The 25,850-nt window shown below is 46.8% G+C and overlaps 1 protein-coding gene across 2 annotated transcripts in view; it reads right to left on the reverse strand.

Moving 5' to 3' along the window:
* Positions 1-25,850, reverse strand: part of SPOCD1 (SPOC domain containing 1) — a 1,145,204-nt gene that overhangs the window by 852,830 nt on the left and 266,524 nt on the right. For both annotated transcript variants that reach the window (XM_086958641.1, XM_086958642.1), the window contains exon 4: positions 25,277-25,408. In XM_086958641.1, coding sequence (XP_086814767.1) covers positions 25,277-25,408 — 132 coding nt within the window. The remainder of the gene's footprint in view (positions 1-25,276; positions 25,409-25,850) is intronic.

A 25,850-nucleotide genomic window follows, 5' to 3' on the forward strand; every position in this document is an offset into this window, starting at 1 on the left:
ATGTTATGTGTATGACATTCGCCAATTCCAGTCAGACTCTGAATTGGAATACTGCTAGCTTTGTGTTATAAATAGAGGTCTCTAGGATGACAGACATCTGCATCACTGCTAGCCTGCCTTAAGGTGTATGCTTGTTTCTCATACAAAAGAACAATTGTTACTTACATGTAAACAGGTGGTTCTCCAGTATTGGTGTCTTTCATAGATTCACATGCTTGAATATTCCCCGTCGTCGGAGTGGGAGTCCCACGGTAAATAAAATAGCAATAATATACCAATAATATGTAAATGTAAAACATAACAGAGGAAATACATATTAGAAAAAACAGGCAGTAAATGCCTAGACATAATTCCTCATAGGAAGCCATGAATAGAGAAAAAACACTTGTAGCCTATTTCTGTCATTATGTTGGTCCAAACTGTAGCCAATCAGGCGCCAGCAGCCCTCCAGAACCTTCTCCTCAGAGCTCAACACCTTAGATTTTCGTAGCACAAGAATGACCACAGAGTGTATGAGGAGAAGAGAGCCTCTGAGAGGAGGAGGGTGGGTCGCATGTGAATCTATGAAAGACACCAATACTGGAGAACCACCTGTTTACAGGTAAGTAACAATTGTTCTTCTCCAGTATTAGGGTGTCTTTCATAGATTCACATGCTTCAATATAGAATAGAAAGCAGTAATATCGAAAGAAAACTTCCCAGTCATGATACACATGCATAGACTTATAAAAACCAATCTGCGTATAGTCATGCAAAACATACAATAATAAGGCAAACCATAATGGAGGAGGGAAAACAGAGGCTCACCTTATTGAAAAAGATTGCGAAGCACAGCCTGTCCCACTGCAGTGTCTGCTTCGTTGATGGCACCCAGGCAGTAATGTTTCGTAAACGTGTGCCTGCTTGACCACGTGGCTGCTCTGCAGATCTGATGCAGCGGCACACCGGCGAACAGAGCAGTTGAAGACGACATCGCTCTGGTCGAATGAGCCCTTACTGAAGACTGAAGAGGCTTGCCTGCCTGTTGATGGCAGAAAGCGATGGGCGAGGAAACCCAACGAGCAATTGTAGGTTTGGTAACTGGACGCCCCTTGTGGAATCGTCCATAAGCTATGAACAGTTGATCAGCTTTACGAAAAGTGGCTGTTCTGCTGATGTAAAACTTTAAGCACCTTTCAATGTCCAAGGAGTGCAAACGCTGCTCCGCTGGAGACTGTGGATTAGCAAAGAAAGTCTGCAGGAGAACAGGTTCGTTGATGTGGAAATCTGAAGGCACCTTAGGCAGGAACGTGGCATTAGTACGAAGTACTACATAATCAGGTTGAAACTGCAGAAATTGAGGATTTATAGTGAAGGCATGTATATCACTTACGCGACGAGAAGATGTCAGCGCAAGGAGAAGAGCAACCTTCCAAGTGAGAAACTTCAAGTCTGCCTTGTGTATAGGTTCGAAAGGTGCTTTCATAAGCTGTGACAACACGATGTTAAGGTGCCAAGTAGGAGGAGGGCGTCGAATCGGTGGGAACTTGCGAAATAATCCTTTGAAAAATTGGTGTATTATTCTGGAAGAACAAAGGGAAGTGACGCCATCCTGACGGAAGCGGGAAATTGCCGCCAGAAAAACTCTCAAAGTTGAATGCGAGAGTCCAGACTGAGCAAGTTGTAGAAAGAAGAAATGCGTTACTTACCTGTAACTGCAGTTATCCAGTATTGGTGTCTTTCATAGATTCACATGCCTGAATCATTCCCCGTCGTCGAGACGGGAGTCTCCGGTACATAGAAAAGTAATGTCCTATAGAAATACATAGAGAGAAGTAGGCCTAAGGGTCTCACCTTAGTAGCCTATCTATGTCCTTTTGTAAAAAGGACCAAACTCTAGAAGAGAGCCAATCAGATAACACCTCCCTCTAGAACCTTTCTGTCAGGAGCCTCAGTCTCTCAGATTTTCGTACGCACCAAGCTAAGTAGGCGTAGCACTGATAGAGAGATAGGTGAGTCCTTCCAAGGGAGGCGGGAGGGTTGCATGTGAATCTATGAAAGACACCAATACTGGATAACTGCGGTAACAGGTAAGTAACGCATTTCTTATCCAGTATTATGGGTGTCTTTCATAGATTCACATGCCTGAATCAGAGTAGTTAGCAATATCTTGTGCACATTTCAGATGGAGCATCATACTCAAGTCATTAGATAATACATATCATGCGACTATGAACCATCAATAGATATCAACAGGAAGCAGTGACAGAGAAATGTGCATACCAGAAAAGGATGGAGGGATGGAGGAAGGCTCACCTCACTGGAATAGATGGCGTAACACTGCTTGTCCCACTGCTGCATCCTTCATCAGCTCTGTATCCAGGCAGTAGTGCCTGGTGAAGGTATGCGGCGACTTCCATGTTGCCGCCCTGCAGATGTCAATAACTGGCACTCCAGAAAATAGCGCCATAGAAGTCGACATGGCTCTTGTAGAGTGCGCCCTGATTTTAGAGTGCAATGGATGTCCGGCTCTGTCGTGGCAGAAGGCAATTGCCAAAGGGATCCATCTGGAGATGCTTTGTTTGGACAGCGGTAGACCCTTTCCAGGTCTACTGAAGGCTATGAATAGTTGGTTGGATTTCCTGAAATGTTTGGTTTTATCAATGTAAAATTTTAGACATCTTTTAAGATCCAATGAGTGCAGCGATCTCTCAGCTGCGGTGCTGGGATTTGGAAAGAATGATTTGAGAATCACCAGCTCATTTAAGTGGAAGTCCGACGGAACCTTAGGAATAAACCTAGGATTGGTCCTTAAAATTACTCTGTCGTCCCTAAACTGCAGGAAATGGTCTTGGATGGAAAGAGCCTGCAATTCACTGACCCTCCTTGCAGATGTAAGCGCCAGGAGGAGAGCTGTCTTCCACGAAATGTATTTTAGTTCTGCCCTATGAATGAGTTCAAAAGGGTGCTTCATTAAATGGTTAAGAACCACATTCAGATGCCATGTTGGAGGGACCATTCGTGGTCGAGGAAAAGATCTATAGAGACTTTTAAGGAATTGTTTTATCAGTCTACTAGACCAGAGAGAGGGCTCTCTAGGTGTCCTCTTAAATCGTGATATCGCCGCCAAATGTACTTTTATGGAGGAGTGGGCTAGACCCGACTGCGCCAGATGAATCAAGTAGGGTAATATTTGTTCTGGAGAGGTAGCGAAGGGACGTAGACCTTTGTCCGCACACCAGATGCAGAAGCGTTTCCACTTTAGGGAATAAGTCTTGTTAGTGCTGTCCGCTCGTGCCCTGGCTAGGATATCTTTACAATCCTGCGGAATGTTCATCTTGCTGAATTCTCGGTACTCAGGAGCCAAGCCGATAACCTGAGAGATTTCAGATCCGGATGTTGAATCCGCTTGTCGCTCATCGTGAGCAGAGATGGATGCTGACGTAGACGGATTGGCGGCTGTAGTGAGAGGCGATGAATATCTGTGAACCAATGTTGCCTCTGCCAGAATGGGGCTATCAGAATTAAAGTGCAAGGCTCCGCCTTCATCTTTCTGAGGGCTCTGGGAATCAATGGAAATGACGGAAATGCGTACGCAAAGATGTTGCGCCATGCGATGGAAAATGTATTTCCGAGAGACCCTTGTTGGGGATGCCAACTTGCGAAGCTTTGGCATTTGGCGTTCTCCATGATCGCAAATAGGTCGATTTGCGGTGTTCCCCACCTTGAGAAGATGTAAGCAGTGGTCGCCATGTCTAGCACCCATTCGTGTGATGAAGACCTCTGTCTGCTTAGGGCGTCTGCGATTACATTGTCCTTGTCTGGGACGTACTCCGCCCTCAATGATACGTTGTGGAGAATGAGCCAATTCCAGATCTTTTGCGATTCGCAAGAGAGTGTTAGCGAACGTGTCCCTCCCTGTTTGTTCAGGTAGTGCATCGTCGTAGTGTTGTCGGTCCTGACGAGCACTAGGGAGTTCTTGATCCTCGGCAAGAAAGCCTGCAAGGCTAGGAAGACTGCCCTAAGCTCCAGTAGGTTGATATGGAGCTGTGTTTCCTGCTCTGACCATCTGCCACCGATCAGCAATTCCTACAGAACTGCTCCCAACCCTCCAGTGAGGCATCTGGCTCGTGATTCTTATGCGGTCGTCGAACGATCCCATACACTGCGTCCACTGTTTGGACAGAGCCTCTTGGAGAGGACGCATCCATAGCCGACAGTGCGGTATGAGTAGAATACATGAGGACATCATGCCCAGGAGGGATTTGAAGGTACGCACTGATAAAGTCTTCTTCGAAGCCACTGATGCGGCTAGAGAGACAAGCTTGCGTTTTCTCTCCTGAGACGGGAAAGCCTTCGCCGCCTTTGTATCTAGTGTTGATCCGAGGAAGGTAATGACTCGAGAGGGATGCAAGGTGGATTTTTCCCAATTGAGTGTAAGACCCAAGTTTTTGAAGAGATTGAGTCAGGCGTTGGAGGATTTGGTAGCGCCTGACATGGATGGTGCCTTCACCAGCCAGTCGTCCAAATACGGGAAGACTTGATGCCCGTGCTGTCTGAGGAATGCTGCCACCGGGGAAAGACATTTGGTGGAAATCCGGGGTGCAGACTTCAGGCCAAAAGGGAGGACACAGAACGGATAGTGTTGGCCAGCCACTGCAAATCTTAGGAATTTCCTGTGACTCTTGTGGATTGGGACGTGAAAGTATAAGTCCTGCAGGTCTAAGGACGTCATGAAATCTCCCTCCTCCAGTAGGCCCAATATTTCTTGAATCGTGACCATGCGGAACGATTGCTTCTTTAAGAATGTGTTGATCACACTGAGGTCTAGAATGGGCCTCCATTTCTTTTCCTTCTTTTGAATGAGGAAGAAGCAGGAGTAAAATCCTCTCCCCTTGAGAGCTGACGGTACTCGCTCTATTGCCCCTTTCCGAAGCATGATCGAGATTTCCTGAAGAAGCAATCGCAGGTTCTTGTGAGGCATAGGGCGAGGAGGGGTTGTTGGAGGGATAATTTCGAACTCTAGAGAATATCCAAATTGAATTAACTATAGGACCCACCGGTCCGTTGTTATCCTCCTACAGTTGTTGAGGAAATGGGTCAGTTTTCCTCCAATTTTTAAAGAAGTAGATGAGGGATGGACTGGCTGTAGTAATAGGTCATTGGCGTCCGCCAGCGGGCTTCCGTTGGGTCTTTCCTCTAAAGTTGGACTTTCCAAAGGAGGACGGCCTGTTATGTTGTTGTTGGCGCGGTTGGTATTGTGACTTGCCGTGGCCATAAGAATATGAAGATCTATTTTGATAAGTGCCTCTGTAAGAGGATTGTCCTCTGCCTCTGTTCCCTCGAAAGGACTGGTTTTTAAATTGCAGCGTGCCAAGTGCTCTCGCTGTATCCGTGTCCTTTTTTATCGTTTGTAGCGCTTCATCAATGTTTGCGCCAAACAGTTGTTGTCCATCATATGGCATGTCTAGGATTTTAGTCTGTAATTCCTGTCTGAATGAGGTAGACTTGAGCCACCCCTGCCTTCATAATACAGCTGCTCCTGCTAGTTGTCTGAAACCCGTCATGGCAACATCCAGAGCACAGTCTATTAATTCAGAGGCCGACGACTAACCTTCTAGGAGCAGAGCTTGAACCTCCTCCTTCGTGTCGTCCGGCAGTTCAGACAGATACGGAGCAATGTCTGCCCATAATTGTCTATTATATCTTCCTAGCAGCGCCATAGAATTTGCCACCTTTATTGTCATTGCCGATGTGGTTGAGAATCGTTTTCCGATGTTATCCAGCTTCCTGCCCTCCTTATCTGCCGGGGCTGTTACTGGTGAAGATGGATTCCTGGAATTGTTCTGCGCTGCCTGTGTAACCACAGAGTCTGGTTTGGGGTGCCCGGTAAAACAGGCTGGGGCCGATGCTGGTGCCTTATATTTCTTGTCTAGTCTTGGAACCGCCGTAGAAACTGAGGCTGGTGTCTGCATCAATTGTAGGCCCTCTTTCCAGATGTATTCAATGATGGGAATAGATTTGGTTGCCTTCCGAAGTGGCTCCTTAAAATCGTAAAGGAAACAATCTGTTTCCTGAGACTCCATCGTTATGTGGAACCTTTTGGTCGCTCTTTCCATCATACTGTGGAATCCTCCTATGTCCGCCGGTGGTGAGCCTGATGTTGTTGGCTCCGGGGACGCCGGAGAAGAAATTATATAATCATCTCCGTCATCATGATTGGAAAGGACATCTTGGATCTCCCCTTCCTCATGAGGTTCTTCCTCATCTTCAGATGATGGTGGGTCCTGTGCTTGCTCCATTTCCTGATGATTATAAAAACAACAAAGGTCCCATGCAACATAGGATAAAGCTTACAAATGAATACAGACACAGTGGATTCTGTATTAAAGTGACTTGTCCAGCCGGACAGTGGTCAGAATGTATTTAGTTATAGCAACAAAATAAAGGGAGAATATCCTTCGACAATCTCACGTTGTGGGGCACAAGCCTGTACCTCATTTAAACACAGACACTTTAGTACATTCAAAGTGAACAGAGAAGGGCTTTTAGGCAAAAACCTTAAGTTGTTCTTTAAATCATAATATGAACAAATGTTTTGAAATGCGCCATTAAATCAACAAGGTTCACAATATACACACTGTATAAGGCACATAAATTGGTCGACGGCGTTTCAATCCCACTTTTAATTCAAAGGGATCATCATCAGGACATTTGATAAGTGCCTAACAGTTGCAAGCCTCTAAAACCATGTCAATTCCAGGGCTTAGGGTTCCTAGGGGATGCGGTTACCGGAGTCAGGACCGGCCAGGCAGAGTCGGGAGATCCGATCGCTTGCAGTTGCTCGGGTACCGCATCAGTCGGTATTACGACCCGCTCGGCAATGCGATCTGCAGTTAGCTGGACCACCAGCTAACTGCAGATCGCATTCCCCTAGGAACCCTAAGCCCTGGAATTGACATGGTTTTAGAGGCTTGGAACTATTAGGCACTTATCAAATGTCCTGATGATGATCCCTTTGAATTAAAAGTTGGATCGAAACGCCGTCGACCAATTTATGTGCCTTATACAGTGTGTATATTGTGTACCTTGTTGATGTAATGGCGCATTTCAAAACATTTGTTCATATTATGATTTAAAGAACAACTTAAGCTTTTTGCCTAAAAGCCCTTCTCTGTTCACTTTGAATGTACTAAAGTCTCTGTGTTTAAATGAGGTACAGGCTTGTGCCCCACAATGTGTGATTGTCGAAGGATATTCTCCCTTTATTTTGTTGCTATAACTAAATACATTCTGACCACTGTCCGGCTGGACAAGTCACTTTAATTCAGAATCCACTGTGTCTGTATTCATTTGTAAGCTTTAACCTATGTTGCATGGGACCATTGTTGTTTTTATAATAATTGCTCCCTGAGGTCCTGTGCTGACTTACTTGGGGTCCCTTGTTGTTTTAAAATAACCATTTCCTGATGAAGCACTAAAGGTGGTGGTCTGGACCGTGGAGACGCAGCTGCCCTTGCCACTGGAGGAATCTGCCTATCCGCTGGAGCCGAGGACTCAGGAAATCGTTGCTTATAGTCCTCTATTAAGAACCTTAAATCAGACACAATAGAGGCTGGTAAACATACCATGGGTGTAATCTGAGTCTGAACCTGTGTCTGAACATTATGCTCCTGGGTAATTTCAACGTCATTGTCCTCTTCATCCGTACTTTGGCATTTGACCACTAGATGAGACGGACTGGTAGCCTGCGTGCTATCCTCCTCATCCGACTCCTCATCTTGTAGGAGACGAGCCGGTGGTAATCTTTGCACCCTACTTGGGGATGTCAATACAGGTGTAATTTCCATTGAAGGACTCGTCGACGATAGGATTCTAGACGATTTATCGTCTACGGCAGCGAGGGTTTTGTGTCTGTCTCATCGACAGTGGAATCGTCGGAGACTGTTTCCATTGTGGCGTTGACGATGTCCTCGTCGACGGTACCGCTGACAACGGTATGCCCGTCGTTGCTTTCGTTGTCGATGTTGATGTCGGCGATGACTTTGCCGACGATACTCTCGTTGACGATGGCACTGTCGACGGTATCTTTCTCATCGTCGATTCTTTCGTCGACGAGGATGACTTCGTCGACAGTACACTCGTCGACGACGATGATTTCGCCGACTGCACACTCGTCGACGATGAGGGCTTTGTCGACGGTACAGGTGTCGACGGCGCTGTTCTCGTCGCTGACACTGACGACGACGCTGTCATCGACGACGACGATTTTTTTATGACAATGCTGGACGACAAAGCTTACCCGCCGTCGACGAAGGTGTAGTTGTCGTCAATAACGAAAACGCCGACAATGCTGACGTCGTCGATACTGTCGTCGTCGAGACATAGACTTGACAGACAGTTTTCCTTTGCGCAGATGAGGGCGTCGACGATGTTGTCGTCGACGACGGCGCAGGCTTTTTGAAGGTGTGAACCTCCTTCTCAGACGCTGAAGACTATACCTCTGAAGACTTTTTTGCGGTCTTCTTTGGAGGAGCGTCTGTAGGGCTAGGGGAAGCCACCCATGGCCTTTTTAAAGACAGCTGTGAGGAGACCGAAGAGTACTCATCCTCCTCCGAAGACTCCAGATTGTCCCTGGTCTTGAGCCTGTTCAGCCAGAGTAAAAGACGTCCTTCCCTGTCTTTCAGTGTTTTTGTAGAAAAAAGTTCTACAAATGTTGCAGTCTGTTGCTGAATGGTCCGGATACAGGCAATACAAGCATGTCTTGTGCTGATCTTCAACATGTAACCTCTTTTTTCCACAAGAAGTACATTCTCTGAAGAGACCCCTCTTCTTCTGAACATCATCCATAATCAGTTGTTAAGAAAATAATCCAAATCTGTGAAGAAATAAGCTATAGTTAGGAAACCTGATGAGAACTCAGGTGGAGACTCCCTTAGCACAACGTGCGGTAGAAAATCTGAGAGACTGAGGCTCCTGACAGGAAGGTTCTAGAGGGAGGTGTTATCTGATTGGCTCTCTTCTAGAGTTTGGTCCTATTTACAAAAGGACATAGATAGGCTACTAAGGTGAGACCCTTAGGCCTACTTCTTTCTATGTATGTCTATAGGACATTACTTTTCTATGTACCGGAGACTCCCGTCTCGACGACGGGGAATGATTCAGGCATGTGAATCTATGAAAGACACCCATAATACTAGATAATGGAAGGAGCTGCGCAGGCGTGGTATGAATGGGATGGATCCCAGCAGCTGCGCATCAATGGCAGAATCTCTTCCATTTAAGTTTATGGTTTTTAACCGTTGACGGAGCTCTAGCCTGTGCGAGTATGTCTCTACAGTCTGGTGGGATGGCTAGGTGTGCAAATTCAAGGTGCTCAGGTTCCAAGCTGACAAGTTCAGAGAGGAGGGGTCTGGATGGCAGATCTGACCCCTGTCCATCGTGAGAAGGTCCACCCGAGGACGAAGACGGATGGGCTCGCACTGGGATAGAAGAAGTAGCTCTGAAAACCACGCCTGACGAGGCCATCTGGGGGCGATCAGAAGAATGTGGCAAGGCTGTCTCCGCATTTTCCACAATATCCGAGGCACCAGAGGGATTGGAGGAAAAGCGTAAGCAAAGAGATTGCACCAATTCATCAAAAGGGCATTGCCCTGTGATCCTCGGTGGGTATGCCAGCTTGCATAAGAGGGGCATTTCCGGTTCTGTGGTGTAGCAAAGAGATCCAGCGGTGGATGACCCCAGCTCCGAAAAAACAGTTCGAGTGATTGATAGTGCAACTCCCGGGGGGAGGAGCCAAGCAGGCATTCGAAATGGCCGCATAGTCGCTCGGCTCTGTGAGCCCTTTTGCCCCACACGACTATCCTGGCGTTTATCCTGATCTGAGAGAACATACTTTGATAGGAGAAGTACTACGAACACCTACCGCGTGTTCCCGGAGCTCCGATGTGCAGCGGATCCTTTGAATAGACCCCGTCTGCTCCGCGGCCTAAGCGGCTACGAGACCGGGGCGTTGGCTCGGCGGGGTCTCCGGCCACGCCTGTAGTGTCGACGGCCGTTGATGGCGACGAGGAGCCTGCCGTTGGGTGCCGTTGACGTGAAAGACCGCTTCTGGCAGTGAAGACCCGGTCCGCTAGTTGGCGACTCTTGAGGAGCAGTGGGGAGGCATTGGACCGGAGGGGGCGCTTGACTCTTGCCACCCCATCCCCAAATTTTGTTGCCCGGGCATAGCCAAGGTCTACCCCCGAAATAGGCGGGCGGCTCCCGGCCGGGACTCTAGCCTTTTGGTGGCTCTCCTTTCTGGGGCCTGGCCCACAGTTTGTTTGCCCTGGAGACATGTCCCGTGGAGCCCTCATGGTGAGGCCTAGTCCCTGAGTGTGGTGAAGAGGGACGGGGCCGGCTGGATCAAAATGGCGGCGGATGCACTTCTCTATGACCCGAGTTCAGACCGGATGGCTGAACTGCAGGTGGGGCTGAGATGCTCGCATCGTACAAAGGAGTTCATTTCCCGAGACGTAATAGCTGCTCTAGCTGTTTTGCACGAAACTATGCTTTGCCGTGCCCGAGACTTGGGCGGAAGAATGGACGCCATCGCGGTTTCGCCGTCCTTGGCGGCCACGCCCCGACTCCACGGGACTGCCGGGGAACTTGCTGCTGACCCACTGGAGGAAACTTTGGCTTCACGTTGGCGCTGGGGACCGCCTGAGGTCCGTGCTCCTGTGCGGGCCGACTCGATTGCTTATTTGGATGTCACCTTGGGACATTTGCTTGGCCGGCGGCTGGAGATGGAATGCTGTTTCTCTTTTTGGAATGGATTGGTCGTATCGCAGCGATGGCTGGATTGTGTGACTTTCCTCTCCTGGTTGGCGTTGTCGCCTGTGAGCTTTGGGAATTTTCCGAGACCGATGTTGATATCATTTGTTCTTGACTGTTTACACCTTGATGGGCTTGGATTATCGAACTCTTCCATGGTTGCGTCCCAGACGGACCCACTTGCACTGTACGGACTTTTAGGATTGTGCTCTAAATTGATCAACGAGAGGACTTCTGGCAGTGTTACTGCTAGACAGGGTCAGGGATGATGTGGGTCATGTCTATTGGTGCTATTATTGTTAGACGGTGCAGTGGGTATATTCAATTGATATTGTATCGTGTTTCTACTAGTGGTTGGTTATTCTCCAGTATAGTACTGCTTCCATTCTGGGATTTCCGTGGTGTAGGGGTGAAGGGCGGGGCTGGGCGACGCGATGAGGGCCCTCCTCCGCTTATTTTCTTCGCTTTTCTCCTTTTCTTTCTATATTTCGGGTTTCCATTAGGGCGACAGGCACGTGGCTGGGTGGGGTAGGCCATGACCTTCTGCGGGTGTGCAGGGAGGGGGTAATGGGATGGGTGTTTGTTTGTTCTTTGTTTCTATGGCCCTTTAGTCTTTCTTTCCCTTTTTAGTGTCGTCGTCGCGCATGCTCCTTGCGATATGTTTGGTGTTGAGGGGTGGGGGTTAGGTTTGTTACCCGATGGGGCTGTGCCCACCTTTCTCCTGCTTTGTGTATTCTGCCCCCCCCCCCGAGGACTCCTTCGTATTATTGATGTTTGCCAATATCCTGATTTGCACATTTTTGCGGGACTGGGTACGATTGTGCGACACCTTCTTACTTTCTTATTTGAAAAATGAACCTCTCGAATCCTGATTTTCAACTGTTGTGTATGAATACAAGCTACGCACTGTTATCCTTTCCCCTGGGGGCCACACTGCTTTAACCACGCATAATGCTTGCTTTACCTCTGTTTAGCGGCCGGCCGGGATGGTTGTAGGCCCATACCTGTAACTACATGCAACATAAATAAAGGTTAAAAAAAAATAAAAAAAAGATAGTGCAACTCCCACTCGTGGGTCGATGACGTGGACCTGCTGAGGGAATTCGCTAGGATGTTGGAAACTCCTGGTAGATGGACTGCGGTGAGAGTGACTTGATGACTCAGAGCCCAGTCCCAGATCGACTGCGCCAGATGCAACAAGATTGGTGACTTTGTTCCGCCCTGCTTGTTTATATAATGCATGCTGGTTGTGTTGTCCGTCTGAATAAGGACTGACTCTCCTTGGATCAAGAGATGAAAGGACTTGAGCGCCAGAAAAATGGCCATCAGCTCCAGCCTGTTGATGTGCCAGGCTCTCTGAGGCAAAGTCCACTTGCCCTTTATAGACAGGCCTTGAAGATGAGCACCCCATCCTTCCAACGAGGCGTCCGTCGTCAGAGTCAGTTCCGGAGTGATGGAAAGGAACGACGACCCTGTCGAAAGATTGGATGGCGTCGCCCATCATTTGAGGGCCGTTCTCATGCGGGCGGTGACACAGACTATGTCGTTGAAGGAACCGGTGACCTGACGCCAGTGTCCATCTAGTTCCTCTTGAATGGGACGTGTCAGTAATCTGCAATTTGGGATCAATGCAATGCACGATGACGCCATTTCTAGAAATGATTTTAATAGTCGGACAGAAACGGACTGTCTTGCGTACAAGAGAGACACCAATTGAAGAATCTTTTGTTGTCGCTCCTGAGATACAAATGCTTTTGCTAGAGCCGTATTTAACGTGGCCCCTAAAAAGTTCTTGCAGGTTGCTGGATATAATTGGGACTTGGCCACGTTGATGGATAGACCGAGGGAGAGAAAAGAGATTTTAGGAGACAGTCGTCCAGGTAAGGAAAAATCTGTACACCCTGAAGATGTAGATAAGCTACCACAGGAGCCAACACCTTCGTAAAGACGCGAGGGGCTGAACGTAGGCCAAAAGGCAGTACTTTGAACTGGAAATCCATCCGTCCCACACGGAAACGTAAATACTTCCGATGTCGCGGTAGAATAGGGACATGGAAGTAGGCGTCTTGGAGGTCGATAGTTGCCATGAAATCCCCCACTGAGAGTAGTCGTAAGATCTCCACCAGCGTTAACATGCGGAAGGATTGGCACTTGAGATATTTGTTGAATGCTCGTAAATACAATATCGGCCTCCAATCCAGCGTCTTCTTTATGACAAGGAAAAAACGGGAATAAAATCCCATTCCCCTTTGAGACTTTGGTACCACTTCGATAGCACCCTTCAGTATCATAAGACGAACTTGATGTAAAAGTTCCCTGATGTGTGCTGGTGGCGGGCCGGAAGGTGGGGTGGGCGGAGGAAGTTTGACGAACTCCAGAGTATGGCCTTTCTCTACGATGTCCAGAACCCAATGGTCCGAAGTGATGGAGGACCATTGAGAACAAAACAGGGAGATTCGACCTCCAACTTTATGAGGTAAAGGCAGGTGATTGTCGCTTGGGAGCAGATCCCCTGTAAGAAGATCTCCCCCTGTAGGTTTTAGAAGACTGTTGTCTTGAAGACTGCTGCTGGTTGTTTGAATAGCGTTGGTTGCCTTGGTTGTAGGAACGGTACTGAGTATTTCCTCCTCGAAAAGTGGACGAGGTGCCACGTCCACGTGCACCCCGAAAGGGCTGTTTCCGAAACTGTGAAGTTCCTAGAGAGTGTGCAGTGTCCGTGTCTTTTTTAATGGACTGTAAAGCTTCATCAACATGATCCCCAAACAAAGACTCGCCGTCATACGGCATATCGAGGATCTTTGCCTGTACTTCCTGTCGGAAAGATGTGGAATGCAACCAGCCTGGTCTACGTAGAACCGCCGCTCCAGCGAGTTGCCGGAAACCAGTGCAGGCGATGTCAACGGCACAATCAATTCTCCTCCGATGTTCTCTCCCCTTCTTGGAGATGTTGCAATGCCTCCGCCTTTGAAGCATCCGGAATTAAGGCTACATAAGCTGTCATGTCCGCCCACATTTGGCGGTCGTAACGCCCCAAAATGGCCAAAGCATTGGCCGCTCTCACTGAGGTGGAAAGCATCGTAGAAAACTTGCGGCCTATAGCATCCATGCGACGACCTCCGCGATCTGGTGGGGCAGTAATAGCCGATGCAGGATTCCGTGAACGACGCTGAGCTGCTTGTGTAACCACTGAATCAGGTTTTGGCTGTCCAATGAGGCACGCTGGAGTGCCAACAGGTGCCTTATATTTCTTTTCCAGCCTGGGCATCTGAGTCGGAAGTGTATTAGGGGTCTGCATCAATTTTACTCCTTCAGCCCAAATAAAGTCAATTATAGGCACAGTATGGACTTGTTTGAAAGGCTGGTTTTTAAAGTCATAGAGAAAACAATCCTCCTCTCTTTGGACTCTAAGCAATTTGAAGCGTTGGGCTGCCCTGTCCATCAACTGATGGTAACTCGCAATATCTACAGCACGAGAATCCCCTGGTGTGGCCGGAGATGGGGACGGTGTTTGGACTTGATAATTATCTCACTCTGCCATATTGTCATCCTCATCATCATCACGAAGCTCATCATCTTCGCAGTCAGGAGAAACCTCATCCTCATCATCGGCATACACAGTCGTGTGTATCCGAACAGATGTTTGAACTTGAGGAGCAGAAGCAGGTAGAGGTGTCAAAGGAACCGGAGCCGGCATAGTAACCGGTGGCAGAATAGCAGGGGCTGCAGGCACTTGTGGAGATGACAGAAAACTTCTGTTGTAGTCGTCCAACCTATGTTGGAGATTAGAGATAAGCGACAAGGATAGCGTCGCCGTAGGAGCTTGAACCGGCATAGATTCCTGCTGGAAATACTGGTCCTCATCATCGTTACTGTAATCTTGGCATTTGATGACCAAATCAGATGGACTACGTGCTGCTCTAAATGATTCGTGCACATCTTCCTCTGAGTCCTGTTCCGAGTCTGTGGCAAACAAAGGCGAGGGAGGCTGTGGATCACTGGAGATGGAAATCTGGTCCACAGGCACCTTGCGGCGCTGGTGAAGAGATTCAACATTGGCAGATCCAGTGGACGACAATGGCAGCATTGGCAAAGAGGCAAACGTAGAAGTAGACGTCGATGGAGCCACACTGGCAGCATCCGTTATAGTCGACGGTACCGTCATCGACGGTAATGGCGTCGACGTTGCCTTCGTCGACGAAGACGAAGATGACTTCTTTTTAGTCGACGGAGCAGTCGTCGACGGGGTCGTTGACGGAGCAGCCGTCGACGGAGCGGTTGTCGACAGTGTGGACGTCGACGAATCTGATTTCTTCACACCCTTCGTCGACGATAACTTGGTCGTCGACGTGGAAGGCTTCTTCGTCGACGACGACGATGCAATCGGAATGACAGACGGCAGTCTTGAAACTAAGCGTAACTTTCGTCTACGACGATGACGTTGACGAGACAGTCGTTGACGATCCAGAAGCGAACAACGTCGTCACCGTCGTTGTCGATGATCCGGAGACGGCAGATTTTGTCATCGGAACAACTGTTGACGGTCCCGTCAACGCAGAAGCATGTTTTTTCACAAAAACATGAGCAGAAGATGCAGTAGACGCCTGAGAGCCAGGTCTCGTGGGCGTGGACGTAGTAGGCAGAGGTGAAGATATCGTAGGGGCCAAAGAGAGGGACATTTTCTTTTTCTTGATGAAAGGTGATAGCAACTCCTGCACACTACTAGTTTAGATACTGCTTGGGAACGACCACCCCACCCTCTCCCGGCACCCAGGTGAACTGTGCTCTGTGTATAGTCAGTGCACTTCATAGGGGTACGGGCAGAGGACTGGGATCATCCTCGTTCCTGCAGCGTTGGGCAGAGTTTGATTGTGAAAGATGACAGAAAACTAAGCCCACGATATTACACGCTGCCCTGGCGAGGAAGAATGAGACAGGGAATCCCATGGCAGAAGACGAGGGCCCCACTTTAAGGGATCTGATGGGGTCCATTACCTCCTTACAGTCTCAGATGCAGGATTTGAGGCAGGACAATATGGGGTTGAGGCAGGAACTTAGTCTAGTAAAAGCTAGAGACCAGACTAGAGGTCAGGGCCCTGTTCTGCAACCCGCCACTTTCCAATTTGATAAAGGGGCAGGCCAAGGTGCTAGTGGAGGAACACCCATAGCAGTGACAGTGATGACTCCTGTCCCTGTACCGTTGGCGGTGCCAGAACGGTTTTCAGGTGACTGCAATAAATACAGCACGTTTATGAATCAGTGCCATTTGCAATTTATGTGTCATCCTAATGCCTTCCCGGATGACTCAGCTAAGGTGGCGTTTATCATATCGTACTTAGCGAGAACAGCGGCTTTGTGGGCTGTTCCATTGGTGGATAGTGATGATCGAGTGTTATATAATTATCCGGCTTTTAAAGAACAAATGCAAAGCCTGTTCGCTAAACATGCTTTTATGCAGGCAAGCGATGTTGAGTTATTGAAGCTACAGCAGGGTAAACAGGATTTGTTAACTTATATTTTGTGTGAGGATCTAAAGGACATTGTATCCCAGGTTGTGGATCCTCCTGAGGATTGTGTGGCTTTTATGGATTTGGTGGTAAAACTGAATCATAGGTTATTGGAACGGCGTGGTGAGCGAAATCGCTTTTAAGCTTCACGACATTGTTGGTAAAGACTGAAAGCAAATAACTTGGGGACCATAAGCTAGGGCCCGAACCTATGGAGATCGGTGGAGTGCGAGGTCCATTAACTAATGAGGAGAAAGGAAGAAGGCGAGAATTGAATTTGTGCTTGTATTGTGGACGTGCAGGTCATTATGCTTGAGAATGCCCAGTAAAGCCATCTAGTGTTAACTCAAAGAAAGCTGTGGCATTTGTGGGAAAAACAAAAGAGACATGACTCAAGAGGCATATAATGCATCATATGAGGTTGCAGGGGCTGTGCAGAGAGTGCCGAGGCATTTCACTATTTCAGCATGTCTGGTGATTACGAATACTCATAGAGTTACTGTCTCGGTATTGCTTGATTCAGGAGCAACAGGCAATTTCATGGATATACAGTTAGCAGACAAATTGAAGGTCCCCTGTGTATATTAGGAGCAGCCAGAGCCCGTACGTGCAATTGATGGAACTGAACTATCCTCGGGGTCCATAACACGGCAAACGGAACCTTTGTGTCTGTTATGTGACAATGGTCATTCTGAGTTTCTTTGTTTTGATTTGATTGATGCGCCTTCTTTCGGTGTGGTTCTGGGTGTGCTGTGGTTGCAGCTGCACAATCCTAGAATTGATTGGGTGAGACGTACTGTGACATTGGACTTAGTACATTGTTTACAAAATTGGCTACCGACTGGATATCACCATTAACTTGTGCGGTGGGTGATGGAGGAGAGGCTTTACATTCCCAAATACCAGCCCCTTATTCTAGATTCAGTGACGTATTTGATAAAGGTCAGGCCAATATTCTCCCGCCCCATCGATCATTTGACTGCCGTATTGACTTGTTGCCTGGTGCTACGATGCCTTGTAGTCGCATATATGCATTGTCAGAGCCCGAGGAAAGGCATTTGAAGGAGTATGTGGATGATATGTTGGCAAAAGGGTTTATTCGTCCCTCTTCCTCTCCTGTATTCTCTGCTATCTTCTTCATACCGAAGAAGGAGGTAGTCTGCGTGCATGTGTGGACTATAGGGCTCTTAATAAAGTTACTGTAAAGAACAAGTACCCCCTCCCGTTGATACTGATATTGTTGGATCAGCAGAAGCATGCCAAGGTGTTCACTAAATTGGACTTAAGGGGGGCATATCACCTCATTCGTGTCCGCACTGGAGACAAATGGAAAACAGCATTTAGGACAAAATGTGGTTTGTTTGAGTATTATGTTATGCCTTTTGGTTTATGTAATGCTCCTGCTGCTTTTCAGTTTTTTATTAATGAGGTTTTGAGGGATTTTTTGGTTTTAAGTGTTATTGTTTACATTGATGATATTTTATTTTTTCTGAGTCCATGGATGTGCACGAGTCCCATGTTATACAGGTCCTGCAGAAACTGAAGGAACATCATCTGTTTATTAAGTTGGAGAAGTGTCAATTTCACACACCAAGCGTGGAGTTCTTGGGTTTCATTGTGTCCGTGAATGGTATTCGGATGGACCCACGGAAGTTCGAATCCATTGTCACTTGGCCGATACCAACTTGTGTTAAGGATGTGCGGGTTCTGTTAGGCTTTGTCAATTTCTATCTGCGTTTTATTTCCCATTTTTCTGATGTGGTTGCGCTGATGACGGCCTGGTTAAAGAAGGGGGTCCTGTTTGTTTGGTCACCTAAGGCACACGCCGCTTTTTGTCGGTTGATTGGTTTGTTTACCTCTGCCCCTGTATTGGTGCATCCTGACCCTGCCTTGCCGTTTTTTGTAGAAACTGATGCCTGTTTTTGTACTGTGGAGGGGGGGGTGCTCTCACAAAGAGATCAGGAGACTGGGTTGATACATCCAATAGCTTATTTTTCAAAAACCTTGTTGCCAGCCGAACGCAACTATACGGTGGCTGAGTGTCTGACTCGGAGGATTATGAGGGAGATCGCCGACGGAACACTGGCAGTTTCCGTGCTTGCGGGAAGCAGCTTTCATTCGAGCGCGTCGATTGGAGGTGGGAGGAGGCCGCGCGGCTCCGGAGACGCTGGGACGCCGCCTGCTTCTGGTCTTGGCTCGCCACGGGATCTGGTAATACAGGAGCCGCGTATGTCAAGGCTGCTGCTCCTGAGGCTGAACAAAGTGCTGAATCACGAGCCAAACATCGAGGAAAGGAGGCAGTAGGCACCCGAGGTCAGTCTCTTCTGCGCCTCAGTTGTTGGCTCTTCTGACGGTGAGGGTCCTAGAGGGGACCTTAGTGGAGTGAGCTTCTCCGCATATGGATGTTTGGAGCCCAGCATATTTTCACCCTGCTGTATGGAGGTAGGAGTAAGGGATTTTGAAGAGAAAAGGGGGGGTCGAGGAGACAAAAGGGTGTCTTTCTTCTTCTCCTCCCAAACCAGGTCGATACACCCTTAGGGCCAGGACAGCTCATTCAGGGCAGAACTCCGATATTATTCTACCTATAGTAACTCCAAAAAAATCCCCCCCATATTGGAGACCAGCAAGGGTAAACAGCAGAAGCATAGTGTTACGACGGGGGAAGCAGAGATAAAAGCAAGAGAGCCCCCAAAGAATAAAGGAAGAGGGAAGAAGAGAGTTGTTTTTAACACCAAAATAACTCCCTCTTTAAAAACCTACCAAAGAGTCATGTCCTCCACAGCAAGCCTGAGTGATGCGACTGAAACAAACACCCATAATGAACTGGAGGGAGGGGTACTAAATCCAAGAATAAATCTAAGTCTAGGACACCAGATGGCGACAGCGAACCCCCTCTTCTTTTGACTACGTTCCAGCAATGTAAGCAGAGGGGAGTTAAACAACCTGGCATAATTCCATCTTTAACCTCGTCTGAATCCTTACCCCACCCAGAAGTTACATTGTCTAACAGATTCAAGTCCTTAGAAGTTCAAGACTCGCAGGATTTGCATATTCTATCCTACCCCGCTCTCGATTCTTGTGTTCCACGGGAGGAGGTGGAGGAGGCACAAATCTAAGGGGAGACTTGTGGTGGTATAGCTATGGCTACTGAAAACGGGGAAGTTGAGCCGGAGAATATCGGAAACATCGGATTAGCGGCGCATTCTTTGTACGACATCCTGATTGCCATGAAGGGGGAAATGATAAGCGGCTTCAAGGTGTCAGAGATGAACCAGGCAGAGTTGGCAAGCAGGTTTTCGGTCTCCGAAGCAAATCAGGCCGCAATTAAATCCTCTTGTGAGGTGCTGGCCTAGAAGCTGGAGGAGGTAGTAGCAAGAACGGATCAAATTGAGGCAGAGATCCCTATAATTAAAAAGGCAATAAGCTCAGCGGCATAGGATATGGCAAAGGTGCGGACAGTCCTTAGAAACTCTCCAGACATAAACTTGACACAGGAGATCCAAAGGGTTCATCGCGATCCGTTTAAGAAAAAGCCCGGTCAACAGAAACCTAGGAAGATCTTGGTTAATTTTCTTTCCTATGTCGTTAACAAGCAAATATTGTCTGCAGGCTTAAAAGAGGGTTCAGTCTCCTTTTCACTTACAGGGCAAGAGCCAATTCATTTTCAGATTAGATCTGACATATCTCATACAATTGCCACCAGGCAATGGGAGCTGGGGAGCAGGCTAGAGGAGCTAAAGAGTCTAGGAGTCAAGGCTCAGTTGAAGTTTCCAGCTCAGTTACGAGCTGTGTTTAATAACCAAATGCATCTATTTCACACTACTGAAGAGGTAGATGAGTTCATGGCAAAAATTAGAGGAGAGAAATCAGCTAAACAAACATGAGAGGGTGTTACTACGGGGGGTACGATAACAGCACGAATAACAGCATAAAAAGCTTTTCGCCGCGAGGGGTTAGATTGTCCATTCATTTCTTTTTTTTAAATATTTTTTTTTAAAAAGGCTCAGCCTATTGGAAGGGAGGGTTCCTCATGGGAGTAAAGGGGCACAGGAGAATGGGAAGATGGAAAGGGGGCACTGGGTGGGGAGCATAGGGATAAAACAGAAAAAACGTTCTCACTTTAGAAATTTAACATACGGCCGATCGTTCTGGGTTTGGGTCAGGGTCATGGTCAGGGTCAGGGCTCTACAGGAGCATGGCAGTAGCAGCAGGACAACATAAGAAGATCAACTTTGTCTCCTGAAATGTGAATGGACTGAGATACCAAAGGAGACAGAGACTGATAATGAAATATTTGAAGCTTTCTGAGGCACAGGTCTGCCTCCTGCAAGAAACACACTTAACCGCTGAGGATCCAAAGAATTGTTTACTAAAACACCCTGTGTTAAGAGTTATTGTTTTCGTAGTCAAGCAATAAATAGCCGTGGTTTTGCAATTTTGATAAAGCGGGGGTTAGTGTGTTCTATAAAATCTTCTCAGACAGACCAAACTGGGAGGTGGATCACCGCGCATTTGGATCTTGGGGGCACTGACTTAATCTGTGCTTCTTTTTATGGCCCAAATGTAGATTATTCGTCATACATCTCTAAACTCTATTCAAAACTTATTTTGGAAAACCCTCCAATGATAGTGGGAGGAGACTTCAACGTCCTCCTAGATCTCCTTAAGGATAGGTCAAATCAAGGCCACTATATAGGGGCTCCTCGCATTCGGCGTGTAATAAAGAACCTGATACACGATTTAAAGCTGGTAGATGCCTGGAGGGGCAAGATGGGAGATGTAGCTGGGTATTCGTTTCATAGTAAAAGATACCATCATTTTTCCAGGATTGATTATATGTTAGTTAGCAGGGATCTCCTGGTTAAAACGTCTGCCGTTTCTATCCTCCCTAGCCATCTTTCTGACCAAGTACCCGTTTTGTTTTCATATACAAAAATAACAAATTCCACTCAAACTAGATGGACACTCAATAGGGGAAAGTTGAATGACCCAGAAATCATTCAGGGTATCAAAGCATCTTCTTTAGAGTTTTTTTATATTAATATAGGCTCAACGACTATGGAGGTTGTCTGGGACGCCTTTAAAGCCAATCTTAAGGGTAGGCTTCATGGCCTTATATGTTCTAAAAATCGAGCCGAAGGCCGGGAGCTAAAATTAAGTGAAGAGAAAGTTAAGAAGTTAGAAGCAGAATTCCTATTATATACAGGAGGGCCACCTGAAAGGTTGGGTAAAGCACGAGAAGATCAAGAGCTAGATAGGCAAGAATTTAGAGGGAAGCTAGATGAGAAATGTAAGGCTCATTGGTTAAATAAGAACATGGGGAACTATGAATACGGCGAGAAGGCTAGCACCCTGCTAGCTTGGAAAGCAAGAACTGACCGCTCAAGAAACAACATCAGCGAGTTAGTAATAAATAACGGTGGAGATGAGTCCACCAATATCGAAGACATACAGGACTGCCTCCTCTCCCTATTCACTGATCCCTATAAAGAGAATTTGAGCCCTTCAAAACATCAAATACGGTCATGGTTGAGCACGAATTTACTAGCTTCCCTAACTCAGGCTGGTAAGGACCTTCTAGACTCTCCGATCTTGTTGGAGGAAATAAAAACTCAAATAAAGATATCAAGAATAAGAAAGCATCCGGTCTGGATGCCCTCCCAAACGAGGTGTATAAACTTCTGTTGGATGAGGTACCTGCAGTACTGGGGACTTTATTTCAATCAATTTACAATGCAACAGGGCAAATCCCCAGCTCATGGAAAGAAGCAACAATAATTTTAATACCCAAACCTGGAAAAGACCCCCTGAGAGCAGACTCCTACCGCCCGATCTCCCTGTTAAATGCTGACTATAAAACCTTCATGGGCATATTGGCAGGGAGGCTCTCCATATTGGCCTGTGGCTTGGTTAATCCAGATCAAAAGGGGTTCATTGATGGTCGTTATATCCAGGAACAGATGCAGATACTCATTGGCAACATAGACCTGGCCATAGCGAGATCAGAACCCTTGGTGGAAATCGCTTTAGATGCTGCCAAGGAGTTCGATAGGGTTTCCTGGACCTACCTCTGGGAGGTATTGGAAGCAATGGGATTTGGCCCTGTGTTTATTCATACTTTAAGACAATTCTACCAGGGGGCCTCAGCAAAAATTCTGGTCAATGGGACGCTTACCTCTAGTTTTGAGATTCAGAGGGGAACTAGGCAAGGGTGCCCTATTTCCCCCCTGTTGTTTGACCTATATATCGAGCCGTTGGCCCAGGCTATAAGGTTAGATGAACTTATCCCTCCTTTTAAATCTCAGCTGTACTCATCTAAAATAGCACTATATGCCGACGATATTATCCTCTATACTAGCGATCCGGATGTAACAATGCTAAGGGTCGAGACCCTCCTCCAGGAATTTGGCTCAATTTCCGGCTATTTAGCCAATTCATCTAAGACGGAGGTAATGTCCTGGAATATAGGGCAGTAGAGGGGGCAGATTAGTACAGAGTTCAAATACCTTGGCATTAACATAGTCAAAGATCTCGAGAAGATTGTCCTTCTAAATCTTAATAAAGTCACGAAACAACTAGATCGCCTGTTCGTTAGGTGGAAGAATCTCCCCATAACTATATATGGGAAGGTAAACCTAGTGAAAATGCCTATCCTCCCTAAGTTGACCTATATTCTAAATGCTGTTCCCCTGATGTTTCCCCAACAGGGCATTTCGAAAATCCAAAGCAAGATAGGGAGCTTTGTATGGGGGGGGATAAGGGAGTGAGACTATCATGGAGGAAACTGAGGCGGAGGCTAGTAAAAGGCGGTTTGGCCCTCCCAGATATTAGTTGGTACCTGGTAGCATTTCAATTTAAAGCTACTCGGATGACAAACCCAGCGGCTTCAGCTTGGGGGTCACTGCTTAGTGAAATGGCAAAGAATGAAAACGGGGGCAGTGCAGAGGGGTTTCTTTTTAAGTTCGGGTCACCAAATTTTTTTAAAACAGTGCGCCTGAAGGTCCTTAATAACGCATTAGGAACTTGGTTTAAAGTAAGGACTAGGTGCGGGATAGGTTATTATTCTGACCATGCCCTGGTTTGGGACTCTCTGGGGACTCCCTTGTGCCTTAAAGACAGATTGGCTGCTCCCATTAAGAGAGCTGGAGTCTCTATTTGGTCAGATTTGGGGGATGTGAATGGGATCCACCTGTGGGAAAATTTGAGAGCCAGGATAGGTCCTGGCTTATCTAAATTTAAGTTTCTACAATTGAAATCATAGTTCGAGTTGGACAGCGGGGTTATAAGGGGAGACTGGGACACAGAGGTTCTATTTGTATCGGCTCTACAGCTAAAGAGGGAAGAAGGTTGGTTGAAGCAGATGATCAGGATATTCAATCACAGGCTTCTGTTTGGAATCAATCCCCCTTTGAATCTGCTATAGGGGACTTTTTAGAAATGTCTTTATAAATTTACAAAATCAGCCAGCTTAAAGAAGAACCATTTCTTCGTGACTAACCGTATCTATTATACCCCAGCTAAAATAGCAACATTTGCCGCAATTCCCGAGCCGAAGTGCTACTGGTGCATGACCACTAAAGCTAACGACATTCATATTTTTTTTGAGTGTCCAGAACTGGGTCCGTTCTGGAAGGAGATCGGCAGCTATTTGTGCAGGATTTTTAATATAAACATCACAGTTAATGGGTCTTTAGTTTTTTTGCCAACAATGGCTCCTCAACAATGGGCCTCGCAGTCACAGATAGAGGATTATTGCTATGCCTTATCCTGCTGGCGCGTCCAGAAATATGTATGAAATGGAAAGACCCGAGTCCCCCAAGAACAGAAGACTTGCTTAAATCAACTCTAGCGATGGCATGCTTTCATTTTGTCGACCCCAGTAACACCTTAACTAGCCTCTGGCAACCCCTTATCAACAAGGACCGGGACTTGAGACTGCTTTGACTCCTTTGACATCTATACAGAAAGGTACCGGGTCCTATGATTACACCTTAAACTCCTGTACATGGAGTTGGTCGGGAGACCTAAGCAAGTGCAGTTGGCTGGAGGGTGCCCAGGTCCGCAACAACAGCTGTAACATTCTGCAATGTGCTTAAAGGTGAGATGAGGACAAAAAAAAAAGGAATTCCAGCTCAGCTGTTCTTGTTTCCCTCTGCGAGGAGGGATGTCCAATTTGTGACCAAGATGGGTCCCTGAAGACACTTGCCCATAGGTAATGGGAAGTCCGATCATCCAGTAGGGGATTTTGGCAGATAGCCTGCTCTAGGAAATTAGGTTAGGAAGCGCATAGTAGGAGTAAACTATACACAGTACTTATATTTCAGCATATATACACTTCTTTGGCACAATGGTGGCATTGTTAATCTTTTGCACTGTTCTTGTGATGCTAATAACTCTTATTTGTTTTTTTCTATTAATCACTGCAGCATATACATTTTATACAAGAATCTCAATGGTTCAATATATATTGAAATGCCCTGTTGTGTACTTCTTGTATATCGCTTTGGGTATGCAAGAGTGACTAAGTTAAAGAGTTCTAGATCTGATACCACGATTCCTTGGGGAGTCAGGGTTGTCATGCCGCGAGGCTGAACACTACATATGTTACCTTCCTAGGTTCAGGGGTACTTATCGTTGCCCTGTGGGATAGAAAACATGTCCCTAGGGGGTGCATAGAATCAGTCTGGCACCATCCCAATGTTTATGTTGTCCAACAAACATACAGTTCCTCCTTGGAAAGTAGAAGAAGTATGACACTGTGGACAATATGAGACCTCAAAAGTGGCATTCAGGTATCAAATCAAAGCTGATGTGGGCTTCAAATAATAGATTTGATATGAGAAATAAAAGGAATTTTGGGTGCTGTTAGCTTTTATAATAAGAGAGGAAGGAAATGAGCTCACAGTTTACTATTTCAAACTAACTGTAGGATATCTTGGGTTCCTGCACAGATCCCTGAGGGTGAAAACACCAAAACCTACCTCTATCACCACACGAATAATCTCTGGGTCCTCTGCCTCATCATCATTCTCCAATTCCTGTAGCCTACAAAGGCCTTGAGTGCCCGGGGAACCTTGTGTTCCAAGAAGCCTGTAAGTGGAGTCAATTACTTTCTAAATAGAGATAAGAAGGAAACAGAAACTTAGAACAGAAAACACATTTTTAAAACAAAAAAGCAACTTGACAAATATGGTATCTCCTAATAAGAAATATTTGGTGAATGAGCACTGGGGCATGGAGTACTGGTATATGCTATGAGGTTCCCAACTTCACTTTACTTCCACAGCACCATCTGACATATTGCTGCTTAAAAATGATGCCATGCTACATCTCCCTGCTGTTCTGTAGATAAATATCATAAGGGATGCTAATCTGAATATGTCTGGGGCACTTGAAAAAAGAAACCAAACTAGACTCCTCTGGCGCCTGGACATCCTTGGAAATCAATGCCAAATTAGCAGGGTAATTGGAGCCTTATGTGTTGGCATGATATTCTTGACCATAGCTGTGACAGACCTGTAATTATGGGTTTCATAGCAGTTTGCGAGTTATGAT

The sequence above is a fragment of the Lissotriton vulgaris genome, chromosome 2_1 (genome assembly GCF_964263255.1).
Source record: "Lissotriton vulgaris chromosome 2_1, aLisVul1.2, whole genome shotgun sequence".
NCBI lineage: Eukaryota > Metazoa > Chordata > Amphibia > Caudata > Salamandridae > Lissotriton > Lissotriton vulgaris.